Source organism: Apium graveolens, chromosome 4, assembly GCF_009905375.1.
Source record: "Apium graveolens cultivar Ventura chromosome 4, ASM990537v1, whole genome shotgun sequence".
NCBI classification, from domain to species: domain Eukaryota; kingdom Viridiplantae; phylum Streptophyta; class Magnoliopsida; order Apiales; family Apiaceae; genus Apium; species Apium graveolens.
The window spans coordinates 312,437,465-312,456,409 of NC_133650.1; the positions used below are offsets into that span (position 1 = coordinate 312,437,465).

At 30.6% G+C, this 18,945-nt stretch overlaps 1 protein-coding gene across 1 annotated transcript; it reads left to right on the top strand.

Annotated features, from left to right (window-relative positions):
• Positions 1-2,628: 2,628 nt before the first annotated feature.
• Positions 2,629-4,837, top strand: LOC141720166 (protein MRG2-like). The gene is made up of 8 exons (XM_074522522.1): positions 2,629-2,742; positions 2,934-2,990; positions 3,415-3,505; positions 3,629-3,726; positions 3,884-3,963; positions 4,121-4,323; positions 4,585-4,669; positions 4,759-4,837. The coding sequence occupies exons 1-8, from the start codon at positions 2,629-2,631 to the stop codon at positions 4,835-4,837; spliced, it is 807 nt and encodes a 268-aa protein (XP_074378623.1).
• Positions 4,838-18,945: the final 14,108 nt, after the last annotated feature.

An 18,945-nucleotide genomic window follows, 5' to 3' on the forward strand; every position in this document is an offset into this window, starting at 1 on the left:
GGTAAGAGGAATGCCGAGAATTAATCTGTGCAAAAATGTGTGTGATGGTTGTTTAATGGGAAAGCAGGCAAGAAAACAATTCCCATCCCAAAGCAGTTACTGTGCAACACATATTTTGGATTTAGTCCATGGAGACCTTTGTGGGCCTATAACACCAAAAACTGCTTCTGGAAACAAATACTTCTTTTTACTTGTTGATGATTACAGCAGATACATGTGGGTGTATTTGTTAAAAGGCAAGGATGATGCACTAAATGCATTCAAGAATTTCTGTGCTATGGTGGGAAACAAGCCGGGTAAGAAAGTGAAGGTTTTCAGAACTGATCGTGGAGGTGAATTCTGTTCAAATGAATTCAAAGCTTACTGTGAAGGAAATGGGATCGAGAGACACTACACTGCACCTTATATGCCCCAGCAAAATGGGATTGTTGAAAGACGTAACAGAACTGTAGTGGAGATGGCTCGCAGCTGCATGAAGGAGATGAATATTCCCTCGAAATTGTGGGGTGAGGCGATTAGACATGCAGTGTACTTGTTAAACAGGTTACCCACTCAAGCATTGTCTGGACAGACTCCATTTGAAGCATGGTTCGAGGAAAAGCCAAACATTGGACATATCCGTGTGTTTGGGTGTATCGTTCATATGAAGGTACCAAGCATTCATACCGGAAAGCTAGACGACAGGAGTATGAGCCTACAAGTTACAAGCAGGCAAACAAGGAAGCGGAGTGGAAAGCAGCCATGATGCAAGAAATGGAATCCATAGAAAGAAATAAAACTTGGCATTTGACTGAACTTCCTAAGGGACATAAAGCTATCGATCTTAAATGGATTTACAAGCTCAAACGGGATGCTGATGGAAATATTGTAAAACACAAAGCAAGGCTCGTCGCGAGAGGTTATGTTCAAGAACAAGGAGTTGACTTCGATGAAATTTTCGATCCTGTAACACGCATTGAAACAGTTCATCTCTTACTAGCTTTGGCTGCCTGGAACAGTTGGAAAGTACATCATCTAGATGTTAAAACGGCTTTCTTGAATGGGGAGATACACGAGGAAGTGTATGTAAGTCAGCCAGAGGGATCTGAACGAAAATGAAAGGAACATCTTGTCTACAAATTGGCCAAAGCATTGTATGGCCTAAGACAAGCACCCCGTGCCTCGTATGCAAAGCTTAACCAATGTCTTGAAAGCTTAGACTTTGTAAGATATCCATATGAAGACGCTGTCTACACAAGAAAGAACGGTGATGATGTGATTATTGTCGGAGTATACGTGGATGATCTTTTGATTACAAGTTCAAAGGCAACAGTTATTGAAGATTTCAAGAAGCAGATGAGTAGCAGATTCGAAATGACAGATTTGGGAGAGCTGAGCTATTACTTGGGGATAGAGGTTCAACAAGGAAATGGATTTACAGAGCTTAAGCAAGCTGGATATGCGAGAAAGATTCTTGAAAAGGCTGGTATGGCAAGTTCTAATGCCTCAAAATATCCCATGGATCCAAGTCTACAAATGAGTAAAGATGAAGGTGGGAAAATAGTGAATGCCACTGATTATAAGAGCCTGGTCGGGTGCTTGAGATGCCTGGTTCACACCAGGTCGGACATCTCCTACGCTGTAGGAATAGCTAGTAGGTATATGGAACAACCTACGGTTCTTCACTTGGATGCTGTGAAACGTATCATTAGATACATAAAAGGCACGATTCACTACGGGTTAGTATATTCGAAAGGCAGCGGAAATCATTTACTAACAGGGTTCTCAGACAGTGATTTGGCAGGCCATGTGGATGATAGGAAAAGCACAAGTGGCATGGTGTTCTATCTAAACAAAAACATGATTACTTGGGTATCGCAAAAGCAAAGGTGTGTGGCCTTGTCGTCATGTGAAGCAGAGTTCATGGCTGCCACAACGACTGCATGTTAGGGTATTTGGCTCAGGAATGTCTTAAGTTAGATAACAGGCAAGTACATTGGTCCTGTAACTATTTACATCGACAACAAATCAGCCATAGACTTGGCAAGGAATCCGGTCTTTCATGGACGCAGTAAACATATCGACATACATTACCATTTTATAAGACAATGCGTAGAACGAGGAGAGGTGGTACTCAAGCATGTTAGCAGCGAAGGACAGAGAGCTGATGTTCTAACTAAAGCCCTGGTTATAGTCAAGTTTGAACGAATGCGAAGTTTGTTGGGAATCAAGAATTTGTCAGAATATAATTCAGATTAGGGGGGAGAAATGTTGATTGTTAATCTGAATTATATTATAAATGGCTGTTTATTTTGTCTGATTTTCTTAGCACTAGTATTGGTCGTGCGTGACTGGGTCAAGTCAGTAGTTGAGTAGTTGTAGGATCGAGTTTAGTGGGTGAGGTGCAGTAGGAGTCTGTTACTTCTGTTCATGTTTCTTAGTATATGCACGTTTATGTAAGTCAGTATATATTTGATATTAAGCAATGAATAAACATCAGCGAGTTTGTCGTGCATGAGTTGTTTCTTCTCTGAACAGTTTATATTAAAACACATAACATATATATATAATCTGTGAGTAAGAATCCTAGATTCTTATATATAGCGCCCCCTAGTTTGTATCTGCAGGTTTTAAGTGCCCCCCAGGGAAATGCCAAAATCAAAAACTGGGGTTGACTTGATGAACTGTTCCTCGGATAATAGTCTTTATGAAGAAGGTGAGAAAGTTTGGGCTTCTTATAGTGACAAATGGTATGAGGCCAAGGTAAAACTTTGTATATTATCATGCATTTTGATGCATTTTAAAAATGAGATTTCTTGTGTCAAGTCTCATTTCCATTAATTTGTAGAAATAACTGTAAAATGGCTTTTCCTCTCTTTGTATCTTTGACATTCTTTGTGGCCATTTTTTCACAACAAAATGGGTAAAATCATGTTTCTTAATTTCTTTTATAGGTGTTCATGGTTGTTGAATCTAGCATGACAGCAAAGAGATATTTGGTTCATTATCCTGTGAGTATATTGTTGAGAGATTCACGATGCTTTAATAATGGGTTCTCTCTCTTTTAACAAGCAATAACTTATATAACTTTGGAAGTTTAATAGTCATAATCAAAATTTATTGATTTGGTCCCTTTATATGTGCAGGGTTGGAATAAAAGGCGAGTACATATATGTGGAAGCATGCTCCCTTGTCAAACATTGAATCTTGTTGAATTGTGTTTTTTAAGATTTTTTAATGGTGATTGTGTTTGTATATAACTTAAAAGAGTTGCACAATAAAAGAGCAGTGCAACCCATTTTTTGTCACTGGCAAGACATGGCTACTCGTCTTATATACTCAAACATTAAAAAACCTATTTACATAACATATGGGATGAATGGATTGGAACTGATCGTCTGATGATTGGCTAAGAACACTAAGTCTGGCCATAAGGGAAAAGCCAAGCAATCTAATGAAGATATTCAAAATCAGTTGGCTACGAACACTAAGTCTGGCGATAAGGGAAAAGCAAAGGAGTCTGAAGGTTAGAACTATTTGATATTTCATACATTTATACAATAAAATATATGTTACAAGAGTTCTCAATTTTAACTTATAACACGATCAAGTAGCTTGTGGGGATTAAATTTTGTTTTTCTTTTTTCAGAAATCTTGTTAGCCGAGGAGAATATGAATATTGAAATTCCAAGAATGCTAAAGAAACAACTAGTGGATGATTCTGAATTTGTAACTCGCCTAGGCAAGGTATTTCAGTCTTTCACTTTATAAATTTTAGATGTTTTTCAATTTAATCTCTGGGTTCAAGGTTCAATGAAATAGTGTTGTCGCTATTTTCATTTTTAGCATTCTCTAATGTGATAATGTTAATTATGGTATTGAATTGTCCTGTGTCGCCTAGCAGCTTGTTAAGCTTCCTCGCACCCCAAATGTCGATGACATATTGAAGAAGTACTTTAGGTTCAAAGTGAAAAAGAATAACATGTAAGTTGGTGTTCTATATTTGATGTTCCCTATATGTTTTTAAATTCCTGATGCCAGATTACCTAATTAAGTATTTGTATTTTCCTTTTTGGTTACCGTCATATAATATTTAAATGTCTTTCATGTAGCATTTTTTGTGCTAATGTGGATGCTGTAGTCATCCATCTTCTGACATGCTTTCTGGTAATAGGTTGAGAGATGAAATACAAGAAATCTTATACAGGATACGTTATTACTTTGACAAAGCACTTCCTACAATGCTACTGTACAGTAACGAGCGCAAACAATACGAAGCATTGAGTGCAGAGAACATCCCTCCTTCAGTAGCATATGGAGCTGAACATTTATTGCGTCTCTTTGGTATGATTGACTAGTGTTAGAGATGTTTATTAATTCAATTATTTAAGTAGATTTTATATTACATTCTTTTCATAACAGGATTTAATTTGATAGTATTAGAGTATTAGCATGCATATAATGTGATTACCGCATAATTTCTCACATGTTTCTATTTTGATTCTATCATCAAATTTTAAATTCTTTTATCTTATTAGAACAATTACCATAGTTATGCCACAATATTCTTTTTTTTGTTAATTTGATTACATTCTCCAATTATAGTAATGTTACCGGAGATCCTACAAGATGTAAATATTGAAGAAGAAATGCGGATGAAGCTCGAACATGAGATACTGGGCTTGATAAAGTATGTTTTTTCCTTCAAACTACTATGCAAATTTTTTTTTATATATTTCTGTGGTTATATATCTAGTACTTAACCATGTTGTTATGCAGGTTTTTGCAGGAAAATCAAAGTACTTTTTTCCTTTATACCTACCAGACCCCTGAAGATCTGGATCCAGAGAAGAAATAATGATCTAAAGCTATATCACGGCTATCTGGATGATCGGAAGGTTGATAGTTTGTTGGTGGTTCAGATCCTGCTTAGGTTAGATTTATATCCAGGGCGGGCCTAAAGAGTTTTACACTTTTTTGAATTACTATACCCTGGCCTATGTCATTATATATCCCATGTGTAAATGTTTTTAATAGGCTAAATTATCATTGAACTCATGACCAACATGCATCTAGGTCATTAAACTCAAAAAACTTGCTAACTGATCAATGTACTAGAATTAACTTGCTATTTAGTCCTTAAACATTAAACTTTTTGGGCAAAGGTTAACTCAAAAGAAGGAAAATCGACCAATGTGGGTTGGTACTTGGTTGGTTATGATTATAATTGCGATCGACCAACCATGTTGGATGGTTATATTCGATTGGAAATGAGGATAAAAATCAAAGGATACAGGATTATCATATTTGTGATGGTCTCTTATAGCCCATATTTCTTGTAGTGTTGCCGTAGATTATAAAAAAATATGTTATTAAAAAGCGAAAAAATAAAATTTGGTTCAGAAACTTGTTGAATTGGAAATAGAAGCCGCCAAATTTTCTACTGAAGCCTGTTATCTGAAAATTACTATTACCCAAAAGATACCTTTAAACAACACACCCAATACATATTATACCTCTTTCTCCATCCTTGAAACTCCGTAATAGGTAAACTCGAAGTTGAAGTTGGATTTAAAGCTTTCGTCTTTGGATCTGAATTTAGTTCGTTTCAAGCTTTTATGACATTTGTTTATAGTATGAATTCAATATCTTATTTGTATAATTATTAGTTTAATATTTGTAAACCCTCGATATTTGGGGATTCTTAATTATTTCAATAATTTTAAAATTCATAATTAATATTTGGAATTCACAATATATGTTAAATATGTCTCTTTGACATTATTTACGTCTTCTCACTTTTGTGTGTTTAATTGGGTTCTTATTTTTTTTTGTTAAATTATGTCTCCTTGTATGTGTATTTCAAATTCCGTGTTTTGTGGGTTTGTATTTCAATTGATTATAGTATGTTTGTTGGTTAGCTTAAGGAATTAGTTTATGTATATTTATTTGAGTTATTTTTCCGATTTTGTATTGTTATATGGTTAGTGGTGGAAGTTCACATGAATTCATCACATGATGATTCTGAATTGGGGTCTTTGCTTTTCTAGCATATATAAAAAAACACACAAAAATAAAAAGTAATGTCGTACCACTTTGGCTAAAATATAACATATCAGAATTAAATGTGTTGATTTTTCATATTTTAAAAACATGTCATACCAATTTGTCTCTAATTTCGGCGGAGATTTGCTGCCGAGAGTGCGTTGTCAGCATATGAATTACGATAGATTGCATTCTCCTTTTCAAGTGTCTATTATTAAAAAAATGAAATTCTTGACTCAAATTGTACTTAAAGGTACCAAAAAAATTGAAGTAAATGGTTACTCGACTTTAAGTCTACTTTATATATGCATGTTTATTAAGAGTACCCGAATTCCTTCATCTTCCCGATACTTCATCCATAACTTAGAATCATCAAATGAAATTTTATCCGACATGTTTTAATACTCGTCAGTGGCATATTTTTTGTACTGATTCTTCTTCACACGGGACTTTTGCACTCTCGAACAAGTATTAAATACTCCTTTTTATCCACTTGTTGCAGTGTTCAGGAATATCGTACCTTTCCTATAATGTGTCAAACATAAAATACATTATTTTGAAGCAAATATGAATAAAAAGGAATAGATTTTGGTAATAAAGTTTACTAGAACATAAAATTTCTGATACCTAGCTCTGGATCGTTTATATATCTCACAACCCTAAAGAGGGAAGGCGCATACATATTCGTATCGATTAATATGGTTATTTTTCGCATGTAGTAAGCAGTAGACAAAAATGAATTCATTATTTTAAATGAAATCATCCTTATAACCTCATACTAATTATACATCATAATCTTAGAGAACATTATTTTATAATGCTATCATACACAATAAGATTTAAATCAGAATTTTTACCTTTTACAATAGCTTTCTGGTCACCGGAAGTCTCAACTCACCCTTGCCCTATTATCCATAACGCTCTCCAAGCTCCTTTGGATATTCTTTGGCTGGATGCAGGAGTCCTCACACGGTCTCTTCCATATTCCTATTCTTCAAGGTATTATTTTTCTGAATCAATCCTGATTGTATATAATACATATAAAATAATCTTTTCTACTATTATGATATATTCTTAGTAGAGTTTATAGAGAGTGAAGAAGTTTAGCCAGACATATTCAAAGAGAGAGAGAATTGAACTTCAGAAATTTTCAGATATCCTTTACATTTCATGCATGGACTTATTTATAGTAGTCCTTCTATATGGTTACAGATTACCGGGATAACCGGTTTCTTTTACATAATTACTAATAATTCTTTTTTGCAGGTTTTTTCCAGGAATCTTTTACTTTCTTTGTCTGCCATTTCTTTGTCTGCCATTTCTTCTTTTGTCGTCTCTTCATATTTTCTTCATCTTTATCTTCTGTGTCTTCCATGATATCTTGCAGGATCTGTCATCTTTTCCAGGAAATCTGCTTTTTCTTTTCTTCTTTCTCCATTTTTGTCATTTTGCCTTGATATTTTTGTTGAAGGGAATCTCCTGGTAATATAACTTTTTTATATTTTTGGTTTTCACCATTCAATTTACAGTGTTTTGGTGTATCACACCATTTTTGTATCATGCAAAGGGATCAGAATTCCCTTTGTCATCATCTTTTAGACTGATAATAGGTCTCTTTCGAGGACCTGTTATTCTTTGATAATATTCAGTAGTATGTTTTGCATGATTATATTTCAGGTTTTCTATTTTATCAAGCATTATCTCTAATGCCATAGTACTTGAATTTTGTATAATATTATCATAATATAAGGTTATTATACTTTCGGTGAAACCTCCACCATGGCTTTCAGAAATGATTATAGCTTTCCGAGCTCGTAGTATATCTTGTATTTTGGACCTGAGGGTAGCTAGTCCAATGGCTCATTTTTCACATAACCATTCCTGGAATTTGTTAATATCACAGGGATTTGGCAATTTTAAGCTTTTGGTTTCTCCCACAATATCTGCCATATTCCTTCCCAATTTAAATAGTTGACATATTATTATGGGTTTTCCAACTAGATCTGTTGATGCATCAAAAACTTGTATTCCGTATGAGCCTGCTCCCATTTCCCGTACCATAGCTTCCACGGATTTGACAATTATACTTGGTAGCTTTGATATACAATACATGGTTTCATTTATTAAGATCTTGTCAACAAAACCATGTATAAATAGGTTATAGACTATGTCGGGTTTTGCATTTTCACAACAAATATATCTGGGATATTTTGTAGATTTTGTCAGTCTGTAAATATCAGGGTTAGATTTATAATCATAATATTTCATCATTTGCTCATATTTTTTCACTATCTCAGGTGAGTGTTTCAGCTTATCACTCATTGATAAATTTGACAGAGTAGTTGATATATTGGTTGAAGGTGATGGCATGGTTGCAAGCTTTGATGAAAATGTCATAGGTTTTATTGTAGGGATTGCAACTAAAGCTTGTAGAGTTGTTTTGTCTTTTATAGCTTCCATAATTTGTTTCAGAAAATGTTGGTTCTCCTGAACTAGGGTTTCTATCTCCTTTTGGAGTTTGGTGATTTTCTCATTATTGGTTGATATATGAGAAGTGACATCAGTGATATATTTCTCAAAATTTTCCATCTTTTGTTATCCTGCTAAGAACAACAGACAATTAAATTTTCCCTTTACAAAAACAAAATGCATGACATTCAATGGCATTTAATTTTCTAATAATTGATATTAATAATTCATCAATATACCTTCTATTAGGAGTGAAATAATAACCAATGTATTTTTCTATTTCTAGAAATCCTTTATATGCTTCTTCTAGTTTTTCTAGTATTATTTTCATCTAATCCTTCGAGAGCAAATTTTTTTATAAATTCTACAGCTTCTGAAGTAGTAGTCCATATTATTAAAGATCCCGATATTATTTTCCATGGTTGAGCTTGTCTTCTTGTATATTCTATTTTCATTATTTATTTTCTCAGTTAAGATAGTCAGCTAACATATTTTTTGTTCCTGATATATTTTTTATTACAAAATCATAACAACAGAAAAAAGATTGCCATTTTCTTCTTTTATTTAATTCTGGTAATAATTCTATTTTATTAGTAATAAAGGCTTTTACTTGAGTATTATCTGTTCTTACTACAAATTTAACAGGCAATAAATGATAATGAAACTTCTTAATCCCATATTTTACACCTAATAGTTCTTTTTCATTTATGTGGTAGTTTGATTCATTAGGTTTCCAAGTTCCTCCTGCATATCCACATATATGTGGCTTTTCTTTATCTATGTCATCCTTCTCATATGCTATTAGGACTGCTCCCCATCCTATATTGCTAGCATCAGTATATAATTCTAAATGATCCGTTTCTATGGGTATTCTATGTTTTGGTAAATCTTTCACCTTTTCCTTAAGAATTTTTATACAGTTTTCATGTTCTTTTGTCCATTCAAAAGGTTTATTTTTTGTTAGTTCCTGTAATGGTTTTCTTAATTTAGGTAACTGTTGTACCTCTTTTTTATTTTCTAATTTATCCTTAAAATTTATAATCTTTGTTACTATATGATCTTGTAATTGTATACATTCTTTATCTATTTTGTATCCTAAATATTCTATCTTATTCTTGAAGATTCCAGATTTCTTTTCAGACAATAATATTACATGCCGATTTATTGTTTTTATAAATTGCTCTAAATGTTTTATTTAGCTTTATTCTCATGTTTTTTGCTATTACATCTAATTCTTTCTTTTGTTCATTAAATCCTGATACCATAGTTCTATGTGCATTAGATTTTTCCCATCTATATGAAGCTAAAACTTCCTTTTTTACTAGACATAGATTTGCTCCCCTATCTATAAATATTTTTTGTTTTAGTAATTTATATTTTGTATATTCTACATCTGCTTCTATGTATATTGCTACCATTCCTCTCAATTGCTTTCACTAGATGATTCATAATTTATAAAGTTTATTTCATTATCAGTTTCACTAACATAAAACTCTTGATATTCATACCATCTATTGTCATCTTCTTTAATTTGTTCTATTTCCATTATAAATTGTGATGTATTTATATATTTTACTTTCTTTTCTTTCAGTTTAGGACATTTATTAGCATAATGTCCTTTTTCATTACAATTCCAACATTTACATTCACTTATATCTTTCTTTTTAAAAGGTTTTCTTTTAAACTTTCTCTTATTTTTATATCTTCTCCTATTTTCTGGTGTATTTTTAAATTTCTTAAATCTTTTTCTCTTATATCTGTTATATTTATAAGAATAATTATTTCTATTTTGTTTACTTCTATACTTATCATATGATTTTTTCTTATTATACCTCTTCTTATAGTTCCTATAGGGTTTTTTATCTTCACATCCAAATACTAGTCTTCTTTCAGTGAATCCACATATTTCTCTTAATCCTAGTTTTTTATCCTTTTTAACCTTCTGTTGTACCCTATATTCTTCACATTTTCTGATTAGATATCCTCTCAGTACTCTTATTCTTTCACCGAGAGTGTTCTCACGAGGTTCTAACTTATTATATTCCTTAGTTATCTCAGTATTATAAGGTTCTGGTAAATGATCATAATATAATTGTTGATATATATGTCCTTCTTCGGGTAAGAATCTAGATTCATAAAAGAATTTAGTAAAACTTATAGTATATTCTGGTAACTTGTTAATTTTACAGCATTTCATGTTATTTAGATTCATTATTATTTCTATTTTTCTTTCTATTAGAACTTGGTCTCTAGCTACTATCCAAGGTTCTCCTAAGAATTCTCTTTTTAATATCATATCAAATATTTGTAACATTGATTTCCAATCCGTTGCATACCTTAGTAATTCAGTTTTTAACTGATATTCTATGGATTCTATCCAATATGCTACCTTTCCAATTAACATTTTTGAGATCAAGTTATAAGTATATTCTAACTCATCTGTATGAGTGGAGTTCATTAATGCTATATACATTCCTAAATTCCAATCAGTTATTCTCCTACTAATTTCTTGTTCTTCATATACATTATCTAAGTCTAAAAAGTATCCATTTAAGTTTACGGCTTGTGACATTGATCCTATGAATTCTTTAAATTCATTATGTTGTCCTATTGGTATGTGTTTTGGTATCGTGTTCCTATATCTTGTTATAACTTCCATATTATGGTCGGTTACTTCTTCTTCTGGATAGTTATCCATCTCCTCATTTTTTATTCCTTCAGTTTCTATATCAGTATAATTATCTTTATCTTCTTGGTCACTATTCGATTCTTGTTTTATTACTGCATTTATATTTTTCATTCTTTCTAAAGCTTCTATTATATTTTTATTTTCTATTTCTATTTCAGAATTTTCCTCATAACTACTGTTATATTCTTCTATTATATTCACCGTTTTTCCTAAATTATCTTGTTCCGATTCACTAGTACTTGTATTATTATTTGTAGACACGGTTGTATCCTTTTTTTTCCTTTTAACTTATTTAATTGCTTTTTCAATATTTCTATTTCTTTTTTTATTTTCTTCTGTTTTTTCATTTAATTCCTTTTTTGCTTGTCTTAAATCTCTTTTTACCTCTTTTAGTTCCTTTTTAGTTTCTTTATATTTATTTTTATATTTTTATATTTTTCTAACCATTCTTTATTAGTATTTAATCGTAGTTTTTTATTCTCCGTTCTTATTTCTTCTACTTATCCTTTTGTTGTTCTAATTTTGACTTTAAATATTCTATCACAGTTGTATCAATCTTAAACTCAGCTTTACTTTCACTAGTTGTTTCCTTTTTTAATGGTTCATACTTATATTTTTCTCTTTCTAAAATTTCTTTTCCATGATTCTTTAAAAATGTTATCACATTATATTCTTTTTGTTCTTTAGTTTCCATTAGAACTTTCCTTTTTTACTAAGTTGTCCCAAATTATCTAATACTTTTCCTATTGGTTGAGATATATTAGGTTTCATTTTACTTATATCTATCGTCATTGGCTCATTAACTCTTCTCCATGCATTTATGGCTTTTAGTTCTGACTTATTTGTAATTTCTTTTTCTGGTATAATTTCTTATTTTCCTTCTTCTAATTTTATTAACTTGTCTAGTATCATTTTTAAAGTAGGTATTTCAGAATTATTCCATAAGCTTGTTAACTCTTCTCTTATTATTTGTCTCAAATTTTCTTCATTATCTTGTTTTTCTATCAATCTCATTATTGCATTTATTTTTCTTTAACTATTATTTCTTCCCATAATTTTTTTATAAATTCTGAGTCTGACATTTTATTATTTGTTGATTCGCTTCTTCCAACCATTTCCAACATCTATCCAATATTTACTAGTATTTTTACTATGTTCTTCTAATTTCTTAATATCATTTTCTAACTTTGTTTGTCTTTCCTTATATTCTAAGTATTTTATTTGTGAATCTATTTCGCTTTCTAACATACTCTGTATCTTCTTTAACTTTTCTTTCTTATTCCTTAATTTTTCTTGTATATTCATAGTTTTTCTATAAATATTTCTTTTCCTTGATCTACTATTTTTATTCCATTAGTATTAATTTTATAATTTATCATTTTTAAGAAGTCGCTCCCTAATAATAATTCACTCGAACTATCATATTCTATTACTCCTATATTTATATTATATTCCAAGTCTAATATTTTAAATTTTAAATTAGTACATTTAGTAATAAATATTTCTCTATCATTTTCTGCATATCTGTAAGTCTGAGGTTCTATCCATTTACAATTTTCTTCATTTACCTTGCTTATATGAATAAAACTTTTGGTAGCTCCTGTATTAATTTCTGCTATACAGTCTCTTGTTATTGTTTCATCAAATATTATTATTTTTATTTTCAAACTATCAGTATCTATCTTTATTAAATTTATCTTTCTACTCGTCATACTCATTGATCTAATTAATCTTAAAGGATTTTGTTCTTTTCTAAAACTTAATTTGGATCCTTCTAATATTGGTTTAATTCTCTGCTTTGGAATCATTTGTCTATTACTAAAATCTATTGTAATTTCTTCTAGGATTGTTATTTGAGATTCTTCTTTATGTTCAATTTTTTCTAATATATCATTATATAACTTTGGTACTATTATTCCTAATTCCGTTTGTTTCTTTACGTGATGGTTTCCAGTCATAGCATAAACCATTTTGGTTTCTATACTAATAACTTTACTTCTTTTTTGCATTTTTATTCTATCTAACTTATAGTATAATGTTAAAGATCTTTCTTTATTTTCATCCCTTAGTGATATACTGAAATCGGGTTGTATTATAAATTTTAATTTCTGATATATCAAGTTTCCTTTTATTACCGCTATTAATGAATCTTGTATATTTCCTATTATTCTATCATCCAATACATATATCTGTATACGAGTATCAATATTTTTCTGAAAATATGCTTTTATTGTAAATTCTATTGCTCCAAAAAATATATATATTTTTAGTTTATTTGCTTCCTTTTGTTGTAATTTGGATAATTCTCTTTTTATTAATCCATTTGTTATTAAATTTATTCTTGTTTTTCCATTTATTGTATCTATATTTATTACATTCTCATGTTTTTGGGCTATATACCTAACTTCCTTATTTCTTTCAAAATATGATGTCTTGAATATCTTTTTTATTGTTAATTCTTCTGTTTCACTTTGAATTTGATTATATATATCTGGTTTAAAACTTAGAGTTTGTGATGTTCCTCCTTCGTATTCATCCATTTGATAATATATATCTTATTTTTCACTTATTTCTTCTAATGACATTTTATCCATCTATATTTTATCCTGTTATATTATTTGTTAAAATTATTCTTTTAAGTCCTTGTATTCTTAGTTTATTATTTCTAAATGTTATTATCATATTTCCAAGTTGTTGGTAAATTCTCATAATTTCTTCATTATTCTCTCTTGTCCATGTTATTTTATTTTTTCTTTCTAGTAATTTTTCCAGATCTATTTGCATTTGGATCTGTCCAATTCATTTTTTAATTTTTTTTTCTTAAATCGTCTATTAATCTATATTATTCAGTTAATACTTCTTTTAAGTCTTTTATTTCGATTTCTAAATTAGTTTCTTTAATAAATTTTTCTCGTTTTAATAAAAGTTTTTCTTCCTCTAGTCTCCTAATTTTTTCATCTCTTTCTTCCAACATTGTTTGTAACATAGCTATAATATCTAATTTTTCATTTATTATTTGCATGCTTATCTTACAACTTTCAATATGTTGATTTATTAGCCTGTTATATGTTGGTTCTTTATCAGCTATATACTGAATTGATCGTATCCTTAAATCTTCCATAAGTCAGATTAATTGTCTGTATAAAATTTTCTTACACATCTGTTGTGTTGCTTTGTTTTCTACTATAAATAAAATTAATAGAGTTGCTATTATTTTAGATTTATATTCTTTATTCCTTTCTCTATTTATTTTTGCTGGAGGTCTCATTTAACCTTAAATTTTATTTCATTTTCACTATTCATGTACTTTTTACTATTCATTAGTTACTATTCACTGTCTACTATTTACGGCTACTTTTGCTACAATGTTTTTACTGTTCATCTCCCGCCTATTACTAGCTCTGATACCAATTTCTGATACCTAGCTCTGGATCGTTTATATATTTTTAGTTCTTCTAGAATAACATGCAGTGGACATGAGTAAGAGACACATGATCCTTAACTAGCATCCGCAAAAAATTTCTTATCTCTCGTCTAGGCTTCTGCATTTATTCAATTTAATCACCACCTTTTTATTAGAGAGCTCTTTACCTAATTATGATCAACTTTCGCAGGGTAGAGCTCCTCTTCCACATCTGTTATATCTGCATCTTCCTCCTATGTAGTTTTTATGCCTTCTGAAAGGCCTATTCTTGATCCACCAGTCATCCCCCCGAGAGGCTGTAAAGAAGGTATATCGGCTCAGTATTCAGACATATAAAAGAAGTCATGAACTCCAGAAAGGAGGGAACTGAAAGAAAGATACGTGCACATGGTACTGCTACTTTAAAGCCTAGGGCTAATAACAAACTCCTACCATGAACTTTTAACATTTTGACACTCCTCTAAATATTTTAGGAGCTGTCCAGGTATAAAAGATGTAGAAATTTTTTAGGAGCTATACTCTAAATTATCATACAATTTGGAATTCATGTGTAAATATACAGTACGTGTTCAACTTCTTCTTAATTATCATTTAAAGTAGACTAACCACTTTTAATATACAGTACGTGCTCAACTTCAAGGTTTTGCTCATGACCTTCACGTAAAGCCACAAAAGCAGTAACTGAACCACTTTTAATATTGCCACGTTATTTTTACAACTTACTACATGTTAGCTTTAAAAGGTTTCCTGAAGGTGAACTCTTCACTTCCTTATTTGTAGAAGTGTATATTTACTTGCTTTCTTAGCTATAGCTGGCACATGGTTCTTCTCAACTTGGGAAGGAGTTCTGAGACCAGATTTTATCTTCTTTATCTTGGCAGACTTAATACAAAAAATTAAAATCTTAAGTGATTACATACATTACTATTATTTTATCCTAATAAAAAATAGTAACCAAACTGATCACATGATTACTTGTTTTTAGTCACATAATTTTATGGGAATTACTGATTATCTAATTAGTTTATTAACCATTTTACATTCTTTTTTTTCCATGAATTTCTATAAATAATTTTCTTAATTTCTATCTCAATTTTATTACCATATAATAATTATAACAAGATGCATTATAATTGCAGATCAGTGAACACGATGTACTGTCGATGAATCATTGTTGAGAATTATCAATACAAAGTTCTTGATCCTACTTAGTGCTTCTATTCACAATAGTTTCACTCTTTTTTTTGCACCCGAATTATCAATTTCTTGTGAATGCTTCTTATTGAGTAATTTTGACATCAAAGTTTTAATTTTTTATTGTTTTATTTTCAACTAAACCTCTCATTGTACAGTAGAGGGTAGTACAATTTTGAACAAAAAACAAAGAGTTTAAAAGTATTTTTTTACTCTCGCTACAATCAAAGTTTCCTTTTTTTTTGTTGGCTACAAGAGTTGAGTGTTTGGCCTCACATATGTGTAGGAGTCAGAATGTCATAATCAGTGTATTAATTGAGTTGCAATTAAGGTATGAATTGATTGTATTTTTCTTTTGAATTATTTTGTCAAATAAAATTATTTCTCGAAATTATTTGATTAGTTATTTGACCAAAAGATTTCAATTAGTGTCTTGATTGAAGGCTAATGTTATATCTTTTATAGATGACTTATTTGATGACATATATTTTGGCCTTTTACATGCCACTTTGTTGGTTCTTTTTGTTAGACTTTATTTTATTTCTTTGTTTTTATGAATTGTATGTACATTCGTTTGTTATAATAAATTAATATTTATCACGTTTAATTTTCTCTCATTTTTAACATATTCTCCTTATTTTATTTTAATTTTTTAATTTGTTGTTGTTTTCACGATACTTGAAAGAGATTTAATTGGTGTTCTCTTATCAGATTTTAAAACACAATGCTCGCTTTTCAAATTAATTTAACAACAATTTTGGTGACATGAAGGAATTCTCGTAACTTTTGGAAGACACTAGTTTTATTCTTAATTTTAGTATAGAATGTAATGTATAGGGGCACCCTTTTTCCCCCTAGTTTTTTCACGGGGTTTCACTTTTGAGGGGCTCAAAAAGATTTTTAGTGTGTTATTTTAGACATTCAATTAGATGATATATTTTTATCAATGAGGAAAATTGTTTCTCTAGAATTTATTCTCGATTTTTTATCGCTAAAAATATTTCCTAGCATATTTTCTAGCAAATAAAAAAATATAATATGCGAGTTTAAATGGAATAAATGTATAGTATGTGTCTAGGTGCCCGAACATTGAAAATGTTGAAAGTTTTGATTTTTGGTCATAATTTTTATATTTATAACTAACCAATTATCTTTTCAGGTAAAACACATTATATTTTCTATTTTTCTCAACTAAAACAACTCATTTTACGAAAATACCTGTTTTATATTTTTTAATTTAACTTTGATGATTAGTTAAGTTGAAATTTATAACTTGTGGTATAACTAGTATAAATATTTTCAAGACCCTTGAACATAATTTATATATTTTTTAATTTTCATATTTTTTTCCCATAAAAAAAGAGCTCTAATTTTTTTTTCAATCTCCTCTTTAAAGTATTAAAAAAAATAGAAGCATTCTTTTTTGAAAAATGAACAAAATATTGTATAAATTGTAAGAATTATAAAAGGACACGATTGTTCAGCTAAGGACGCGACTAGTGAGAAAAGTTTCAGTTAACATGTATGCGTGTCAACTAGGTCATAATAAACTCTCACTATATAAGAACCTTTCAATCGTGTATTCTCTAAGACATTGCCGCAAACAACTTAGTATTCTTATATATAGCGCCCCCTAGTTTGTATCTGCAGGTTTTAAGTGCCCCCCAGGGAAATGCCAAAATCAAAAACTGGGGTTGACTTGATGAACTGTTCCTCGGATAATAGTCTTTATGAAGAAGGTGAGAAAGTTTGGGCTTCTTATAGTGACAAATGGTATGAGGCCAAGGTAAAACTTTGTATATTATCATGCATTTTGATGCATTTTAAAAATTTGATTTCTTGTGTCAAGTCTCATTTCCATTAATTTGTAGAAATAACTGTAAAATGGCTTTTCCTCTCTTTGTATCTTTGACATTCTTTGTGGCCGTTTTTTTCACAACAAAATGGGTAAAATCATGTTTCTTAATTTCTTTTATAGGTGTTGACGGTTGTTGAATCTAGCATGACAGCAAAGAGATATTTGGTTCATTATCCTGTGAGTATATTGTTGAGAGATTCACGATGCTTTAATAATGGGTTCTCTCTCTTTTAACAAGCAATAACTTATATAACTTTGGAAGTTTAATAGTCATAATCAAAATTTATTGATTTGGTCCCTTTATATGTGCAGGGTTGGAATAAAAGGTGAGTACATATATGTGGAAGCATGCTCCCTTGTCAAACATTGAATCTTGTTGAATTGTGTTTTTTAAGATTTTTTAATGGTGATTGTGTTTGTATACATCTTAAAAAAGTTGCACAATAAAAGAGCAGTGCAACCCATTTTTTGTCACTGGCAAGACATGGCTACTCGTCCTATATACTCAAACATTAAAAAACCTATTTACATAACAGATGGGATGAATGGCTGGGAACTGATCGTCTGATGAAGTTTACTGATGTAAATATTAAAAAACCTATTTATAGTAAAGTTACCGGAGATCCTACAAGATGTAAATATTGAAGAAGAAATGCGGATGAAGCTCGAACATGAGATACTGGGCTTGATAAAGTATGTTTTTTCCTTCAAACTACTATGTAAAAATTTTTGTTATATATTTTTGTGGTTATATATCTAGTACTTAACCATGCTGTTATGCAGGTTTTTGCAGGAAAATCAAAGTACTTTTTTCCTTTCTACCTACCAGACACCTGAAGATCTGGATGCAGAGAAGAAATAATGATCTAAAGCTATATCAGGGCTATCTGGTTGATCGGAAGGTTGATAGTTTGTTGGTGGTTCAGATCCTGCTTAGGTTAGATTTATATCGAGGGCGGGCCTAAAGAGTTTTACACTTTTTTGTATTACTATACCCTGGCCTATGTCATTATATATCCCATTTGTAAATGTTTTTAATAGGCTAAATTATCATTGAACTCATGACTAACATGCATCTAGGTCATTAAACTCAAAAAACTTGCTAACTGATCAATGTACTAGAATTAACTTGCTATTTAGTCATTAAACATTAAACTTTTTGCACAAAGGTTAACTCAAAAGAAGGAAAATCGACCAATGTGGGTTGGTACTTGGTTGGTTATGATTATAATTGCGATCGACCAACCATGTTGGATGGTTATATTCGGTTGGAAATGAGGATAAAAA